General features: G+C 45.5%; 1 protein-coding gene across 10 annotated transcripts in view; it reads right to left on the bottom strand.

Moving 5' to 3' along the window:
• DLC1 (DLC1 Rho GTPase activating protein) overlaps window positions 1-19,318 on the bottom strand; it is a 515,132-nt gene that overhangs the window by 34,922 nt on the left and 460,892 nt on the right. For 2 of the 10 annotated variants that reach the window (XR_015156336.1, XM_086380735.1), the window contains exon 1: window positions 11,199-11,516. The exons of 6 other annotated variants lie outside the window; for them this stretch is intronic. Coding sequence is in view for 3 of the 4 variants with exons in the window: in XM_086380735.1 (XP_086236861.1) it covers window positions 11,199-11,235 (37 nt within the window). In the remaining variant the exon portion in view is untranslated. Of the gene's footprint in view, window positions 1-10,967; window positions 11,517-19,318 lie in introns of those variants that run through there. 2 more of the 10 variants (XM_086380732.1, XM_086380733.1) reach the window with 2 other exon arrangements.

The raw sequence follows: 19,318 nt of genomic DNA, 5'->3' as shown, positions 1-19,318 counted from the left end.
GGGAATATCCCTAAGATATGAAGATGAGGGAACAAGTGGAGAAACAACCACTTCTTGCCATTCAATTGCCATAGTGTGACAGAGAGCAAAGACTTGCAGAAATAAGCAACCCCAATTTCCCTGGAAAAAAAAAAAAATCAATGAACAACGTTAACAATATTAAGCCAAACCATGTGAATGCAGCATTACTACTGTCAGGCGAAGAGCTGACTCCTTGGGAAAGACTCTGATGCTGGGAGGGATTGGGGGCAGGAGGAGGAGGGGACGACAAAGGATGAGATGGCTGGATGGCATCACTGACTCGATGGACATGAGTCTGAGTGAACTGTGGGAGTTGGTGATGGACAGGGAGGCCTGGCGTGCTGCGATTCATGGGGTGGCAAAGAGCTGGACACGACTGAGCGACTGAACTGAATTGAACCGGCTCTCGGGACAATTTTTTTTTTTTAATTCCCCACCAGGCACAAGTGCCATCAGAAACTGAAAATGCAGTGGAAATACAATGATACATTTAGATCTGGGTTTTCTCTAAGCCAACAACAGACAAACGTGTTAAGGAGGAAATAGGAAATTTTTATTGGAACCAGCTTCAGTAATGACTTGTGTTAGATGAACGAGGTTCGGGAGAACCTTTGGTGTCTCACTGGGAACCATGAGGCCGTATCTGCACACTTCCTGGCATGATGGGGTGACCCTAGCTTCCCCTCACCCCTCAACAGTAAGTTAGAAATTCCCCAACTCCGTCATCGTTCCGCGGAACTCGCCATCTCAGTGGTTGAGCAACGATCGGGTCTGAGCAGGATGTGAGTACTTCCACCTCCCCTCTGCTCTGACTTCAAGGTGGAAACTCTCATCGAGCTTCCTGGCTTCTTTGTGATTTGCCCTGTGCTTCCAAAATCAGGCCTCAAGGCAAATGCTCCACGGAATGCATCTCTTAAATACAATTCTAAGGAATCGGGAGGAATGTAAGAAAATTCAAGCACGTTCCGGATTCCGTGGATTCCCCTAGGCGGGCAGACTTGCAGGCACAGATCCATAGAAACGCGGATGCTTTACCAGCCGCGGAGAAGCACGTGGCTGTGTGAAGGCAGGCGCTGCTTTCTGATCTAAACCATGATTCCTAACCCCGGTCACAAACATTCCTTCAAATGGAAGGAAGAATTACTTCAAAGGATCAGTTCTCCTGCCTCCATTCAGGGCACCCACTTTACAGGACTGCCATACAGCTGGGCACCAACAGGCCCACCTTCCCTGGCAGGTGGGTTTCTCAGGGGCAGAGGAGCAAACCACCAGCCTCAGACACTTGACCTCGGAGGCTCTGAGCCCGGGTCCTGGCGGCATGACCTGGGGGAGTCTTCTAACCCGCCCCTACCCCCTACCCACGACTCCCAAGTGTTCTCATTTTCTCCACCTAGAGAGGATCCGACAACATCTTTTTAAAGAAGCTCCTGCTGCTAAGTCGCTTCAGTCGTGTCAGACTCTGTGCGACCCCATAGACAGCAGCCCACCAGGTTCCCCCCTCCCTGGGATTCTCCAGGCAAGAACACTGGAGTGGGATGCCATTTCCTTCTCCAGTGCATGAAAGTGAAAAGTGAAAGTGAAGTTGCTCAGTGTCAGACTCTTAGTGACCCCATGGACTGTAGCCCGCCAAGCTCCTCCATCCATGGGATTTTCCAGGCTAGGGTACTGGAGTGGGGTACCATTGTCTTCTCTGAAAGAAGCTCCTAAGTAAATGTAAAGGTAGTCAGGATCGGGGACCACTGAACCAGGTAGCATTTCTTCATATTCCTTTATCCCAGACTCTTTCTTCCCAAGGTATCCTAGCATCCTTCCCACAGAACTCTGATAACCCTTGCTCGTCCCTACCCTCATGAACTCTCTCCTAGTCCAAAGGGCAGGTGAGCCCTGGATTGGTCTGTAGGAAATACATGATTTATGTCATGTCATGTCATGTCACTCCTCTGCTCAGAATTCCTAGATGACTGCCACTACCTTTCAGACATGACTCCTCAGCAGACCCCACAGCCATCTTAACTCACCCTCTGCCCAGCCATTCTGCTCACGGAAGGCCTCCAAATGCAAGCTCCACTCTAGTCTTCCTGAACTCCTTTCGGGTCCCAGGATGCACAGGCTCTACATCTCCTACCTCTCTTGCTGCAGATAAATTCTCCCTCTGTACCCCATCAACCTCTCTCCCTCTCCTTCCCTGGACAGTGAGTATACCTACTAGAAGCTTCTTAATTCATTCATTTATCCCGAGAGACTACTATTTCCACATTGGAAGCACATTTACATTTGTTTGAAGGCTAAGAATCCATTGACATTTGACTGAGAACTACGACTTAAACCCCTATCTCTTTGCAATTAATAAAAATAAATGTTTAGCACACGCACACACATGCTGCCAAAAGACTGGCTACTGGGAATTACCTATGTAAAGTGAATTTCTAGTTGGGCTAAGTCAGATAGCACAATGTATATGCTAATAGTTATTAAACTCTTCTGTTATCTAATCACAGCAAAGATTATGACTAGCCACTAGCAACATTCCTACCCTCAGGTGCCTAAAAAAAAAAATTCTAAACATCTGCTGTGCCTCTTCTCAAAGAGACCAGAGAGGAAGCTTCTGCAAGACCAGTCAATATAATTCAGTTCCTGGGCCATCTGGCCTTCCAGTAGCTGACCCAAATCCACCTTTAGATATATTCTAGCACAGCCACACATTTACGTGCAGCGAATCACCCTTCACTTCCCTGTTCAGCTCAATATTTATTTATTGCACATCCAGGGTCTGTGCTGCCTGCTGTGTTCAGGGACAATCAAAGACACAGGTCGCTGCCCTGAAGCAGGAAGCCAAAGGGAAAGGTAATTCACAATTGAGGATACTCAGCTGATTCTCTTATGAATGAGCTGGCTTCCGAAGGGCTCTTCTGATATCCATGTATTTTAGTCCCAAGGGACTCTGTCCAGGCAGCCCCCAAGAGTCCTCGTTTCATGGATGAGAGCCAGACTTCTGACAGCGGCTGCCGTGCCCTCGCGCCTTCCTCCATCCTGTTACCCCAAGGCCCCCGGGCTAACTGACCCACCCTCACAGGCTTCTTCTCACCCACCCCATGCTCCCTCTTCTGCTTCATCTTTTCTTCTCCCAAAACATTTATTATGTTTATGTTGTCTCTGCCCTCTGTAAACTCGCCGAAGGCCAGTTTCTTTGCCTGTTTTACTCTTTGATATATCCCAAGCACCACCAACAGTGTGGGATACATACTAGAACTGGGGGCTGGGAAGACTCTTGGAACTTGTCCATTTTTTCCTCTTTACAAATGAGGAAGCTGGTCCAAAGTTTAGCCAACAATAATTTGCTTACGGTCCCAGAGGGCACCCCCACCCCCCCTCACCCGACCAGCCCTCACTCCTGGTTAGAGAACTTTCTGCACGTGGCAGTCTTGCCCACAAAGATTACCCTCACTTTGAAATCACTAGACTGTTTTCAATACAAGTAAGAACTGGGAGTTTTGAGGGAGTTCTCTTTTAAGTTTTTTTTTTTCCTCCTACTTGAGATTCAGAGGCAGATACATTGCTTTCTAGTAAAGAACATTCCTAGAAATAATATAAAGGGAGGGGGGCAGGACCCATTTTCCCTAATGATGTGATGACAACTTAATAAATGGCTCTGCTTTAAAGAAGGGACACATAAGGCAAGCCCACACCTGATAGTCTGCACAGGAGTCCACACTCCAGCATTGTAGAAATTAAATCAATTCAAGTTTCCTTTGGGGATCACTGAGTTCAAGTGTTTGCAAAACACTATTTTTAACACACAAACCAGGAAAAAAGCACATAGCTCACATCAAAAAATATATGCCCTTTCCGTGCAAAGGCAAACAGCTCTGGATCCATTTAAGCTCAGGCAGGACTGGGTGCTATCACTCCAGGCTTGAGCTGATCCAACTGTTTCCAGGAACAGAAATCATCTCCCAGTGAATCAGAAACTGGCACTTACTACCCAGCACACACACAAAAATCAAACTTAAATGAAAATAAACTGTTAAGGAAATGGATATTGCATCCTCACATCTTTCTACTTCTCTGCAATCTGAGGTGGAACAAAACCCGCCTCCATCTACACACTCTCTCTCTCTTCCAGTATTCTGCACCAAATATTCATGCCTTTCAAACCACCTGTTGCTAAGAAAAAAGATTTGAAGTAGTTTCTTAGATGATAACTGGATAGATTAGGAAAATGATTTCAAGAGAGGAAGCCATCTTAAACCAACTTTAAGGGTCCTTGTTTTTCTGAGTCTCATTTTTTTTTTTTTTTTTGCTAAATGAAGAAGATGGTTTAAAATTATATAATTTGCTTCCTTTTAAACTTACTTTTTCAAGGCAAAAATACCTGGTTACAAACCTAAAATAGCACCTACTTCCCTATCTCCACCATTCAAGACTGACATGTCAGCAAGTCTTTCACATATGTCTGCAAAGCCTATTCTATAACACTAAGCACCTCTCCCCAGTCCGTGGCTTTTGCCCTAAGTTCTACAGCGTCACAGCTCAGGAAAGATAAAATACTGTGCAAACTGTAGTGCTACAAAACTTTAAGTTAGAAATAAAGGGAATAGTGAGGGATGGTACAGAAATATTCACTCATATTACAGTCCATCCTGACAGAGAAAAAAAGGAAATCTAGAATTGAACGAAACATCAAGTTGCCTTATCAAAGACCAATGAAATTAACGACATGCCAGATACTGGCTAATACAAGCAGACTTTAGCCACTCCTATGTCTAACCTCAAACAGGAAACACTACAGACAGACCTTGCCTTTACTGTACCTCACGGATACTGCAGTTGTTACAAATGGAAGGTTTGTGGCAACTCTGTCAAGCAAGTCTATTATTGGGCCACTTTTCAACAGCCTTTTAAAAAATCACTTAATAGATGACAGTATAAGGTAAATGTAACTTTTATACGTGCAAGGAAAGCAAAAAATCTGTATGACTTGCTTTATTCTGTGGTCTGGAACCAAACCTGCAGAACCTCCAAGACATGCCTGGGTTCAATTAGACTTTCTGACTCTTGAGTAGAAGGTGTAAGAAATAGAAGTATTACTGTCTCCTAGGTGAGCAAAAGAATTATTTTCATCAAAACTGCTTATGACATTCAGCCCCCGCCCCCACAAACACACACAATCCACTGGTCAAAATTTGACCCAAGTATTTTTGTTTAGTTTAGGACATTAATGGTTTTATAATATACGCTTTTCCTACAAACACATTAAAATCCTCATTTTGTTGCTTCCCTGTTTTATTTACACACGAGGACAGGAAGAGGTCTCCAGTTCCATTCAACTCACATATGACCTTGGACTAGTCCTTGAACTTCCAGGCAACTCAGCTGCCCCTCAGTAGGGAAGAGGCAATGTTTTTCCAGGCTGCCTTTGCATAGATCTGGAATTTCACCTGGAAAGGCTTTTACAAATGCATAAGCATCATACAAGATCCCTCTTTGGTGTCACACAGTTTGAAAAAGAGAGTTGTAAAGAGATGTCCTTGATGGTGAAAATGACTGCAGAATTTCGGCATCCTCTATCTCCTCGGTTATCTGAGTGAGACAAAAGGCAAGGCAGGGCGGGAGTGCATGGGCCACAGGCTATTTCACCTCCCAGGTCCCTTCCTCTCCGGCCTCCTAAGTGCTGCAACCAGGGAAATGCTATGAACTCAGGGTGTGGAAAACTTTTGTCCCTCAGACATCCTCTGGAGACTCTTGCAAGGAGGAGGAAGGCGCCTTTCTGTCGAGCTGCAGGAAGCAGCCTCTAGCCCTCTCCACAGGACACTCAGAGGTGGGGCAGGGGAGAGAACAAAATGTGGATGGGAGGCGTCAAAGGCATCTGAGGACTCTACGCACTGACCTCAGCCTTCAGCTAGCTTTTGATTTTCCTCCTGGGGGCAGAAAGGGGAAGACATGAGGAGGCCACCCGGTCGAGGTAGAACGTGTGGATGGAAAAGGAGCATACTTTCCACTGTGAAACTCACTCCAGTAGCAGCATAAAAAACAAGAATGAAGGACTGAGAGACTTGATTCCCACCGTGTGTGTTGGCTTGACTTCAGCAAAGGAATACTGTTTTTACCTTTTGGTGCCGAAGAACATTATTTCCTAATAGGTAGGCCTTTTCAAAATGCCATTCAAAATGTTTCCAATGACCTCTGGGAGAAAACTTTCCCTTGAAAACATTATTTTGGAGTGCTTTCACAGAAGTAAGCACTGTTCAGTATAGTCAACAGAGACTAGAAAATGGTATCCAAAACTCCTTCTTCACATATTAAAGACAGAGGCTTGAGTTCTCCATTCACGAGGCCCCTGAGAGGGGACGGAGAAACCACTCATTTGTCAACCTGGGACCCTAACGTTACAGGTCTCTACCTACCAGCACAAAGAAACTGTGGAGTAACTGCAAGGCTCTGTTTGGCCACCAAATATTGTTTTCTCAACCGAATCAACTCCTGACAAATGTATGTCCACAACCGGGATCTACAGTCACAGACACCTGGTTGAAATCCTAGCTTGGTCATATACAGTGATCTCAGGAAAGGTATTTAACTCTCTCCCAGGGCTCAGATTCCTCATCTTAGGAATGGAAATAACTAGATCTACTTTGTGAGGTTGCATGAAGATTACATGTGACAATGAAAGCAAACTTAAGAATACATTTTAACTTCTATAATGTGGCTCAGTGGGTTAAGAGTCCGCCTGCAACGCAGGAGACATGGGTTTGATCCTTGGGTCAAGAAGATCCCCTGGACGAGGGCATGGTAACCACTCCAGTATTCTTGCCTGGAGAATCCCAGAGGACAGAGGAGCCTGGTGGGCTACAGTTCATAGGGTCGCCAAGAGTTGGACATGACTGCGGTGACTGAGCACGCATACATAATGTCACTACTATTCTGTTAAAAGTCTATATATTAAAAAAAAGTCTATGTATTTTTTATAAAAATTAAAAAGAAGTATCCACACTAGAGAAAGCTGACCGTTGCTTATTAGAAACTATAAAATTTTTATATATACATATACACGTACATATACATATGTATAGGCTAAAAACACAATACTTTATTCCTACCCACTGTTAATTACGATGGCAAGGAGGAAATAGCTAGTGAAAAAAAATGTTGAGACCCAATTAAAGAAGTTCCAGGGAAACTATACTTACTTATCATTGATGATGATAATCCTTAACAATAACACAGGATCCCACAAGGAAAAACGCAAACAGGCAGGAAGAGGCTTTCTCAGCTGGGAATCTTACCCCTTTCACATTAATTAGATTTCTGACTGACTTGAGGTGGAAAGAAAACACCACTGATCATACTCCCTCCAGCCATCTATTCCTATAAAAACGTATTTTAACCCTACAGCACTGTCCTCCTTAAAAAGAGTTAGAATTACCCTCAAGTTCTGGAATTCCTCTCTACACAATGGCCACACAATCAGATACACAGACAACTGTGAAAATCCACTCCAGAAAAGCATTCTCCTCCTAACTTCACAGCCATGGAAAATAGGCACTTGGCACTGTGCTTTTTAGGACACAATGCTGGACCTTTATACCTTATGGCTGAGCATCAGTTTCCACCGCCCCCCCACCCCCACCACAGCGAGGACAATTTTTGATGTCCTGCATGCTATGAAGATTACTCCTTGTACTGCAGCCCCACAATGCCAAAGTATATTAGAGGTAAATCTTGCTAAAATGAACATTCAGAGAAATGACTCCATTTAGAAATTAAATTCTCTCTCCTCCACTGGATTCCAACTCATATCATTGTAAGCATTAGACTAAGTCAACTTTACAAATGAAAACCACTCGTCTTCCCAAGCCAGCTTTATAATTTCAAGAATAGGCTTGGCAATGATGAGACTTTCTGCCAGCTGTACCACGAGCCTGCTTGCGCTGTAATGTTCTAAAGCACAGAGAATTTGGTCTTTAGCACTTTGGCAATGTCCAGGGAGGAAGGGGAAACATCTGAAGTTATTTTTACTTTTGCAAGTCCTCTGGTTGTGCACAGTGAATGCTAGGGTGGGTCAAGTATTGTCTAGAACCTTCAGAGTCTTTTTTTTTTTTTGCATGGCCTCATTTCCGTCTTCCTGTTGCTAGGAAGGGGAGCTAAGCATGAGAAAAGCGTGTTTACAATACTGGACCATCCTGTCCAGCACAAGGCTCTCTTCAAAAGAGTACAATTCACTTCACCCACTGTACTCTGGATGCCCCATTCATCTGAACCAAACCACCCTCCCCTGAATATTTTCAAATTGCATATTTACCCACTGAAGCCATAAAAATACCACTTTCATTTGAACGTTGCATCATGGCTTAAAATCTCCATGGGGACACCAAGGGAAACCCAAGTACTTATTTTTGTATTTGAAACCACCTCTTGGAATCCCACCAAGCCTCTGATTAGAAGGCATCTCACCGGGGCCTCCCATACCCTCTTAAAGCCCCACACTAGTTTTACAAGGAAGAGTTTAACTACTATCCAGATTTTTCACTTCACAGTGATAAACTGTTTAATCATAACATGCTTTTCTATTAATCTGCTATATTTTCCAGAAGCAACCAAGCATTCCCCTTTAATGTAAAAACGCCCAGAAACTTCGCTCCATCTTTGGTTTTTGAACTACAAGACAGAACAATAATAAACAAAAATAAAAAGGCTTGAAAGGGGCATCCGATCTCTCACCTTTGCTCCAGAACTATAGGAAAATCCTTTGATTAGTCCAGTGTATTAAAACTTGGAACACTGCCTTCAATTAGCCATAGTAACTGTTTAAGCTTTTTGGTCTTTAAGGAGTTAGAGGTGGTGTTTCTCCTAAGGTCCACAATTAGTAAGTTAAGACACAAGGAAGTCATTGATATGACACTTCTCATTCACTGGAGGGAAAGATGAAGTTGGAAGCTACTTAGTCTGATTCTGTGGAGGAGGGAAACCAAGTCAATTCTCTGTCTTGGGCTTCCAGCCAGTTTGGTGTAAGGTGTCACTCGGCATGAATTAAAATAAAATCTGTTTTTGTCAAAAGCAAAGTTTTAAAACCAGCTGGGAGAGAAAGTCAGTCCGCTGTGCTTCATTTTAAACGCTGAACAGTAGTGCTAATGAAAAAAATATGCACTCAGGTTTGGGCCACGCTGTAAATCTGGCATGCCACAAGAAAAGTTAATACACACAATCGCCAACATTTTCTCAGAAAACGTCTCGAAATAACGTCTGAATGCACATCTGCTAACTATTTGACACTCATTTCCCAGGACTCAGTTCTATTAGGGGGACTGTTGACTTATAGGGCACCCCTCCGACCATCTGCTGCAGTCTGCAAGCCAAGATGGCACTAGGTCCCTCCATTAATTTCTCACTTATGCTCTGCAAATTATCTCTGCGGAGGACCAGCCTGCAGGCCAGATGGATGCTGAATTAGTCAACCTCTTGGAGCTGCTGATAGATTTACATCCAGAGTTCTGCTGGGCTATTATTTTCCTTCAAATCTTCAGCAAATAGAGTTTTGAAAAAAACAAAAAAGTAATCTGAGACTCGGTATTCTGCCTTCTTCAGAGCTATGATTTTTTTTTTCCCATCCAAATGCGTCATATACCCCGCCCTCACGAATCTTCCGGTAACGGAGGCTGTGCCTGGACTGCATTCCTCCGCCTCACCGGCCATCACTAAGGCAGCTTCTGAATCCTAAGAATGTACCCATTTGCTAGCCAAGTTGAGTGTAAAATGACTGGGGCAAAGCAAGCTTGGGCAATATTTTCTTCTCCACTCTACATGCAGGGGTTCCCTCCTTCTCTAATTAGCACACACTGGGTACTGAACATCACAGAGACTGTGCTCAGCCCTTGTCGTTTGATCCTCAGCACCTCCCAGCGCGGTAAACACAGTTATGACGCCCGTGGTGCAGCTGAAGGAGGTACGGCGAGGTGTCACTTCTCAGATTCACTCAGCTAGAAGGCTGCAGACCACTCTTCCCACCCTGCCGGCCTCACCCAGGGTCCGCGCGCTGGAAAGGCACGCGGAGACTGTTAAGTTACACGTGGCGGCGTCGACTTGCTGCGGCCAGAGGTGTAACTCCTGCCTAAGGATCAAAGGCTCGGTCCGCGAGGCTGGCGGTGGGGACAAGGACACGGAGGGGCAGAGGTCCAAAAGGCCGTCACCTCGATATACGGAAAAAGCCAGATCGCCCGTTGTGCTTCCTTCCTTTTGGCGGCCCCGGGATTCGCGGCGCGCGGGCGCCTCCTCCGGAGCCAAGGGCGTGGGCATCCCCGTGGGGCATTTTAGGAAACCCAGTTCAACGCCCCAGCACGTGAAGGCACAGTCTTCCAGCAAGCGCCCCACATGCAAGCCTTGGGGCTGGCTAAAACAGCTGCAGTACTCTCCAGGGGCAGGCAGCCACCAAAGCAAGACTTTCCTGGCTAAGCCTGAGTTATTTTCCAGTGTTTAAAATATTTGAACAAAAACGGTTGGAAATTAAAAGTTTTTTGGTAGGCTCACTTTTAAGCAGTTGAACATTTTTTTCCAAGGGTCACCGCAGTCTAAATACCCCTAAATAATAAGATTCTCAAAGGAGTCAACGCTGATTTTGGACTTGTAGCGTGAAGGACAGCAAGCGCCGAGCCCTGCAAAGGTCCTCAAAGGGAAGAGAGTAGAAAGAAGGTCGCTCCGCGCCCCCTCGGAGCCAGAGGCCACCGCCTCGGATTTAGAATAAGAATAGAAAGACCGCCAGCGAGGCTGGGCAGAGGGACTATGCGTCTTGCGACCCCGGCCCGGCCCTGTGCCCCCCAGCCCGGCCTGCACCCCCAGCCTGCGCGGGAAGTTATTGTGGGTTTCACTTCATCATTTACGGTCGCCCACCCCCCACCCTCACCAGCCCGTAGCCCTTCCCAGAGCCCACGGGGCGCGTCAGCCCGCGGCATTACCCGAGATTAAGACCTCCCTCCCGGACGACGACCCTGGTTTTCCCCACACTCCACCTCCTGCACTCCAAGAAACACGGGCGACTCGGTTCCGAGCCTCCTCGGAAAGCGCTGCCAAAGCACAGAACGTCAGGCACCGACTTGACAAGGCAGGGTGACATTTCCTCCGCGGCGGGTTCCCTCCGCAGCTGGCTCTCGAGGCCGGCCGGACGGCAAGGCACAAGTCTAGCTTACGTGTTAGGATCATGGTGTCCGGCTTCTCTCTGCACATCAAGTGCGGCAGGGGACGGCGGGCGCGCGGTGGGGAAATCGAGGCAGCCCCACGCAGCTCGGCTCCGGCGCCGGGACCCACGGCGGCACCCGAGACGCGCGCGCCCCTCCGAGCGATCCTCAGAGCATCCTTGCTCGCCACCCCAGAAAGAACGCGGGGTTTGCCCGAGATCGAAAAGGGGGAGCGCTCAGAGAGCTGAGCCAGAAGCCCGGGAGCGCTGCTGGCTCCTGCCGCAGGGAAGTTCGGCCATGGCCGGGACCGGAGCCCTGCGCCCTCGTACTAGCCGCAGGAGCGCTCTGCCTACCGCCTAGCCGGCAGGCCGCGCCCTCCTGCAGCGCCCACCCCAGAGGGGAGGAACTAGACCCTGCGCGTCTCCTCCTCCCCGCCGCCGGGGTTTCCAGCAGCGTCTCCCGCCGGCCTCAGGCCCCGCCCTACTCTCCCGGCCCCGCCCCCTCACTACCAGGCCCCGCCCCTCCCCTCATCCCGCGCCGCCCAGCTAGCCCGCCACCGCCCGAGGCCTCCCCTGGCGCTGCCCCCCGTCAAGCCCCGCCCCGTTCCTCCTCCGCCCCGGGCTGGAATGCCTTTCCCCCGGCCGGCAAATCCGCTGAAGGAAGCGCCTACAAGTCTCTCATTAGTGGTCTTGGGGGCAAAGGCAAAGGCTGGACCCTGGGGGCATTTACTTGCTGGGGAGGTCTGGGCTCCACTCTGGGAACACTTTCCCTCATCTTTTTCTTGGTAGGTTTGCACACTTTTTTCTTTTTTTTTTTTCACTTGTTATCCTGCCTTTCATCATGACTGGAACCGCATAAATTCCTGGGAACCAAGGCGAGGTGGGGAGGGAGGGGTGAATCAGTGTTTCATTACATGTAAAATGGGAAGAAGACAACCTGTCCCTTGGACATTCATCATTCATTGCTAAGGTGCGCAGGGGTACAGAGGAATGTAACTGACGCTGTAGTAGAGAGGGACAGCTGTAACTCCACGTGTCCAGTCTCCTGTGCGCAGCCAGAGCCAAAGGTTTCCTAACCAAAGCCCTTGGGCCACAACCCAGTGCAGCTCCTGGAACTGGTAGTGCAGACTCCAGACTGCAGAATTAGAATCTCTGATGTTGAGAATCTGCATTTTTTTTTTTTTACAAGCCCTTGGGTGATTCTGGTGCACTGCAATTTGAAGACCCCTGATATAAAAGGAAGCTTCATTTAAAAAGATTACAATTGACTATAATCTCTGTAAAATTAAAAAGAAAAAAAACTCTGATAGAGATTGCATGAAAATTTCCTTTGAGGCTAGTCAGTGCTTTCTGCCTATTTCCTCTGGGTAAAGAAAACACCAATCTAAACCTATTCATTAAATACATCCAGAGCATTTATTTACCATGAGCCAAACACTGTTCTAGGCTCTGGAGATTCAGCAGTGAGCAAAAAAGATACACATCCCTTCCCTTCTGGAGTATACTTCCTAGTGGGGAAGATGCACAATAAAAAAAATAAGTCAGTGAAATATATATAATGTCTTGGAGATATATAAAGTTGGGGAGGGGACAGGGAAGCTTGAAGCAGAGTCTGTTTTCAAATAGGGTTAAATACAAATGGGAGAATTTAATCTCTTGATTAGTTTAAAATGTGTTGATTTCATAGCTGGGTCTTAGTTGACATACACAACTTTTTCACCCCATTGCTTCAAAAACAAAATAAAAACACTCATTTCACCACTGATTTCCTAATTTACCCAAACCGGAATTGGGCTCTGAGGAGTGGCATCCTGGGAGTGCATGGGGCTCCTCTATTTAACGGTTATTTCCAGGGCTTTTACCTACTTAGAGCTGCTGGGGACCCCAAGATAAGCAAGGGCAGGCCCTTTGCCTGCTCAGAGTTTAGTCTGCTAACAAAGCAAAGGGCTTATGAGAAAGAGGTCCTGGAAGGGCCTGAAAAGTGGGGACCCGACCTGGCCCAAGAAGAAAGAAAAGGGAATGTCCCTCTGAAGTCCAGGAGCTGGAAGAATGCTCAAAACAGCCGCCAGCAAGGGGGAATTCGATTCAGGGGAAACTGGAAAAATAAAGGCAAGAACTTTCAATTCCCTACACTACTGTGTTGACAATTTTTAAAAATCCTTAACAGCAAAAAACAATGTAAACCACTATAAAGAAAGAAGGCATCCCATGATCAGATTTGCATTTTGAAATCTTTGCTCAGTGCGTACTTCTTCAAAACTTGAAAAAGAGGAATATTTCCCTAAACTTCCCTTATACAGTAAATTCTCTTGTTTAGAAACAATCCAAACCTTAAAAATATAGATACTCTAAGCCTCTCCTCCAAAACATATCAATTCTCAGAATAAGTTCTTAATGCTTATTAGTTGGTTGAAGTTGTATTTTTCTTGAATTAGGTTTCCAGGCGTCTGTGCAAGTCTGATGTACCATCTGCCACTAAGCTATTCATCTTTCCAGAATAAAACCTACTAATGTTAATATTTTTGTCTCAAGTCTCATTCCTTTTTCCTTGATTTTTTAAAAATATCTTTTGATGTGGCCCATTTAATTATTCATTTGTGGCTGTGCTGCGTCTTTGTTGCTGTGCAGGCTCTCCTCTAGTCACAACGAGCAAGGGCTACTCTCGGCTGTGGTGTGCGGGCTTCTCTTGCGGTGGCCTCTCGTTACAGAGCATGGGCTTTAGAGCACGTGGGCTTCAGTAGTTGTGGTGCATGGGCCTGGTTGCTCTGCGGCATGTGGGATCTTCCCAGATCAGGGATCGAACCCCTGTTTCCTGCATCGGCAGACAGATTCTTTACCACTGAGCCACCAGGGAAGCCTCTTTCTCCTTGATTATTTATGTTGTTTTCTCTTTTTTCATTCCATCTCTTTGGAGGTTTGTGTGACATGGATTGCTCACCATCTAAAAACAATAGTAACTCCAGACACATTTCCTTGGTGATGCATTGGTTTTCATATAGCCTCCCCTGAATCTCATTGTCTTCTTCCATTCCTTGGTTCCCTAACATAGCCTGTGACCTGGGCCAAATCCCCAATTTTATTTTTTAAATTCTTACTCCCATTTCGTGGAGAAGGCAATGGCAACCCACTCCAGTACTCTTGCCTGGAAAATCCCATGGATGGAGGAGCCTGGTAGGCTACAGTCCATGGGGTCGCAAAGACTCGGACATGACTGAGAGACTTCACTTCTTCTTCTTACTCCCATTAGAAATGGATATGCTACATTCAGAAAACTGCTACACTTGTAGAATGTGGTTGAAACAGGACTTTGGAAATAGGTCACTTACCAACTGTGTGATGAATATATTATTTAGCCCCCTAAACTTTAGCTTCATCTTTGAAAAAAGAGGTTTGAAATAGTGCATATCTCATGAGGTTTTTCATGAAGATTGATAAGCTCATGCACATTACAGCTTAGCACATAGTAAGTACTTGATAAGGCTAGACATTATTATTATATATTAGTAAATGGGCACATCAAACTAAGCCAGGCAATTAGTATTTAAATAACCATCTAGGAGAAGATGAGGAGAAGGCAATGGCACCCCACTCCAGTACTCTTGCCTGGAAAATCCCATGGACGGAGGAGCCTGGTGGGCTGCAGTCCATGGGGTCACTAAGAGTCAGACATTGATTGAGCAACTTCACTTTCACTTTTCACTTTCCTGCATTGGAGAAGGAAATGGCAACCCACTCCAGTGTTCTTGCCTGGAGAACCCCAGGGACGAGGGAGACTGGTGGGCTGCCGTCTATGGGGTCGCACAGAGTCGGACACGACTAAAGCGACTTAGCAGCAGCAGAAGATGAAAACAACAAGATTTTGATTTCAATCTTTGTGAATCTGAGGAACCTGTACAAACTGGGGCAAGGAAGAAGTGGGGATGTCATTAAGAGTTAAACACACAGTGGTCCTTTCCGGATGAAAGAAGGTCCCCAGGAAAGAGCAGCATCCTGCCTCTCCATCTAACCATCAACTCATCACCCATGGTTTCATTTGTCTATCACTGGAAGACGCCATTAGCCAGGGTTTGTCAGCCAATGCATGGCATGAGATTTGAATATTGAAACACTGGACTCCAAGAGGCACGGAATAAGGGAGCCCATTTCCCTGCCCACAGTATATATGGTCCTCTGATACTCCTTTGATAAATGAGAATAAAAAGCCCTCACAGGGACTTCACTGGTGGTCCAATGGCTAACACTCTGTGCTCCCAATGCAGAGGCTCCTGGTCAGGAGATAGATCCTACGTGTCACAACTAAAGATCCTGCATGCCACAACTAAGAAAGATGCAGCCAAATAAATAAATATTTTAAAAAACATCACAAATTACCCCAGGTTTTGTTGCTACTGTAGCTGCTGCTGTTCTCAATGGTAGGTTAAAACCAACAACAAAGAAAATATTGGACATAAGGACCTGTGATGCTGCTCTTCACTTCCTGCCACACTCCTCTCAGTTGGAGCATCAATTTCAGGGAAGTTATTCACAAGGATAGCCAGGCCCTGTCATCTACATGGATGTTTTCACATTCAAGGGCTGTATTACCAAGGCAAACAAATCACACGGCGAACTTCTAAACTGCCAAACAGAAGGCTGGGTGACTTAATTGGGCTACCCTTTGATTCCCGTGTGTGGTAACTCGCTTCAGTTGTGTCCGTTTTGCGACCCACCAGGCACCCCACTCCAGTACTCTTGCCTAGAAAATCCCATGGACGGAGGGGCCTGGTGGGCTGCAGTCCATGGGGTCGCTAGGAGTCGGACATGACTGAGCAACTTCACTTTCACTTTTCACTTTCATGCATTGGAGAAGGAAATGGCAACCCACTCCAGTGTTCTTGCCTGGAGAATCCCAGGGACGGGGAAGCCTGGTGGGCTGCTGTCTATGGGGTCACACAGAGTCGGACACGACTGAAGCGAAGCGACTTAGAAGCAGCAGGTTCCTCTTTCCATGGGATTCTTCAGGCTCTTTTCTGATGATTAATATTATGTATCATTGATATTGCCCCAGGGCATCCTTCTTGCTTTTTTTTTTTTTCCCATTAAAGAAAAGAATAGAACTCAGGTACCTACAGGCAGTCATGCAGATAATGCCGATGAGGAAAGCAAGTCATAGAGGGATGGCTAGAAGTTGAGGAACCCAGGGCCCCTCCAAGAGGGCAGTGCCACTCAGGCTCACTTGGTTCTTGGCTTGTGTTAACACAGCAACCCATTGTCCTGGGTTTAAAGATTTTGTTTTCAAGAGCCCCTAGATTTCTAAATTTTTATACCACATGTGCCAATTTTTAGATGCTGGCAACTAATTTAAAAAAAAAAACAAACATTGAAACCCATCCCTGTTTCAACTTTGGGCTTCATTTAGCTCTGGGGCAGCTAGCGTAAACCTCTGCTCTAGTGATACAAGCCAAGCACTCTCTTTAAAAATTTATTTCTCTCCCACAGGAACTAAAAGATTTCTGCACTTGGAGAATGTTGTAATATAATTTGTGTTCAATGGACCATTGTGAAATGTGTGTGGGAAATAAGTTTTTTATTTTTACTGTTCAAAGGAAATGTGATAAATAGTAGAAAGTAGTGAAATAGTTTGTAAACAGTATACAATTCAGAGAAATAATTAAATTTGAAATTTAATGGTTGTCCTTAAAACATTCATTCATGGTGAAGCTTCCATGGCCCAAATCTGGATTCTTTTCCCACCGTCTACCCTGGTATTCAGCCTTTTCCAAAATATTTGAAACCCAGATGCCAGCGGGTATAGGATGGTGAAAGAAGAGAAAAAGCAAGGTTTAGGAGGGGAAATGAATTAGCCTGCTTGTAATTCTACCTACAATAGCGGAGTCTGGCAGGCTACAGTCCATAGTGTCATAGAGTCGGACATGACTGAAGTGACTTAGCATGCATGCATGCATGCACACGATAGCTCTCTTAGACCATTTTTTGACTACATCTTTTGAACACATGAAGTTTAAAATATGGGGAAGGTTAACAATCTGTCAGTCAGTTTTAGTTCAGAGGAGGAAGTCCCTTGTTCCTGCATAAAGGTGGTAAAAATCTATTTTCTGGATAATCACTTAAGCCTCAAATATGATCCAGCCTAGCACAGAACTTTTATTATTCAACAAATATTTATAAAATCCTAGAAAAGACACTGTGCTGATGAGATAAAATTCAACAGGAATAAATAGGTTCTGGGATGTTATGTACAGAATGGTGATTATAGTTAATAACATCTTACTGCATATTTGAAGGGCTTCCCAGGTGGCACCAGTGGTAAAGAACACGCCTGCTAATGCAGGAGAGGCAAGAAACTTGGGTCCAATCCCTGGGTCAGAAAGATGCCCTGGGAGAGGAAATGGCAACCAGTATTCTCGCCTGGAGGGCTTCTGGGTTCCTCACTTCTTGCCATACCACTGTGACTTGCTTTCCTCACCAGCATCACCTGAGTGTCTGTAGATACCTGAGTTCTATTCTCTTTTTTAGTGGAAAAAAAATGAAAGAAGGATGCCCTCCGGCAATATCAATGATATATAATATTAATCATTAGAATAGAGCCTGGAGAATCCCATGGACAGAGGAGTCTGGTGGCTACAGTCCATAGGATCTACAGAGTCGGACATGACTGAAGTGACTTAGCACGCATGCATATTTGAAAGTTGTTAAGAGTAGATCTTAAAAGCTCTCACCATAAGAAAAAACAATTTGCAACAATTTGTGGTTCAGTTCACTTCAGTTCAGTCGCTCAGTCATGTCTGACTCTTTAAGACCTCATGGACTGTAGCACGCCAGGCTTCCCTGTCCATCACCAACTCCATAAGCTGACTTAAACTCATGTCCATGGACTCAGTGATGCCATCCAACCATCTCATCCTCTGTCATCCCCTTCTCCTCCCACTTTCAATCTTTCCCAGAATCAGGGTCTTTTCAAATGAGTCAGTTCTTCGCATCAGCTGGCCAAAGTATTGGAGTTTCAGCTTCGGCTTCAGTCCTTCCAATGAACACCCAGGACTGATCTCCTTTAGGATGGACTGGTTGGACTCCCTATAGTCCAGTGGACTCTCGAGAGTCTTCTCCAACACCACAGTTCAAAAGCATCAATTCTTTGGTGCTCAGCTTTCTTTATAGTCCCATCTCACATCCATACATGACTACTGGTAAGACCATAGCTTTGACTAGACGGACCTTTGTTGGTAAAGTAATGTCTCTGCTTTTTAATATTTTGTCTAGGTTGGTCATAGGTTTTCTTCCAAGGAGCAAGCATCTTTTAATTTCATGGCTGCAGTCACCATCTGCAGTGATTGTGGAGCCCAAAAAAATAAAGTCTGTTACTGTTTCCATTGTTTCCCCATCTACTTGCCATGAAGTGATGGTACTGGATGCCATGATCTTAGTTTTCTGAATGTCGAGTTTTAAGCCAACTTTTTCACTCTCCTCTTTCACTTTCATCAAGAGGCTCTTTAGTTCTTTTTTGCTTTTTGCCGTAAGTGTGGTGTCATCTGTGTATCTGAGGTTATTGATATTTCTCCTGGCAATGTTGATTCCAGCTTGTGCTTCATCCAGCCTGGCATTTCGCATGATGTACTCTGCATCTAAGTTAAATAAGCAGGGTGACAATATTCAGACTTGGCAAATTTCTTTCCCAATTTGGAACCAGTCTGTTGTTCCATGTCCAGTTCTAACTGTTGCTTCTTGACCTGAATACAGATTTCTCAGGAGGCAGGTCAGGTGGTCTGGTATTCCCACCTCTTGAAGAATTTTCCAGTTTGTTGTGATCCATACAGTCAAAGGCTTTGGCATAGTCAATAAAGCAGAAGTAGATGTTTTCCTGGAACTCTCTTGCTTTTTTGATGATCCAACAGATGTTGGCAATTTAATATCTGGTTCCTCTGCCTTTTCTGAATCCAGCTTGAACATCTGGAAGTTCACGGTTCATGTATTATTGAAGCCTGGCTTGGAGAATTTTGAGAATTACTTTGCTAATATGTGAGATGAGTGCAGTTGTGCAGTAGTTTGAGCATTCTTTGGCATTGCCTTTCCCTGGAATTGGAATGAACACTGACCTTTTCCAGTCCTGCGGCCACTGCTGAGTTTTCCAAATTT

Source organism: Bos grunniens, chromosome 27 (assembly GCF_055505025.1).
Source record: "Bos grunniens cultivar Pamir isolate PY7600 chromosome 27, Bosgru_T2T1.0, whole genome shotgun sequence".
In the NCBI taxonomy this organism is placed as follows: Eukaryota; Metazoa; Chordata; class Mammalia; order Artiodactyla; family Bovidae; genus Bos; species Bos grunniens.
The sequence above is the reverse complement of the archived record's forward strand: the minus strand, read 5'-3'. Positions and strand labels throughout refer to the sequence as shown.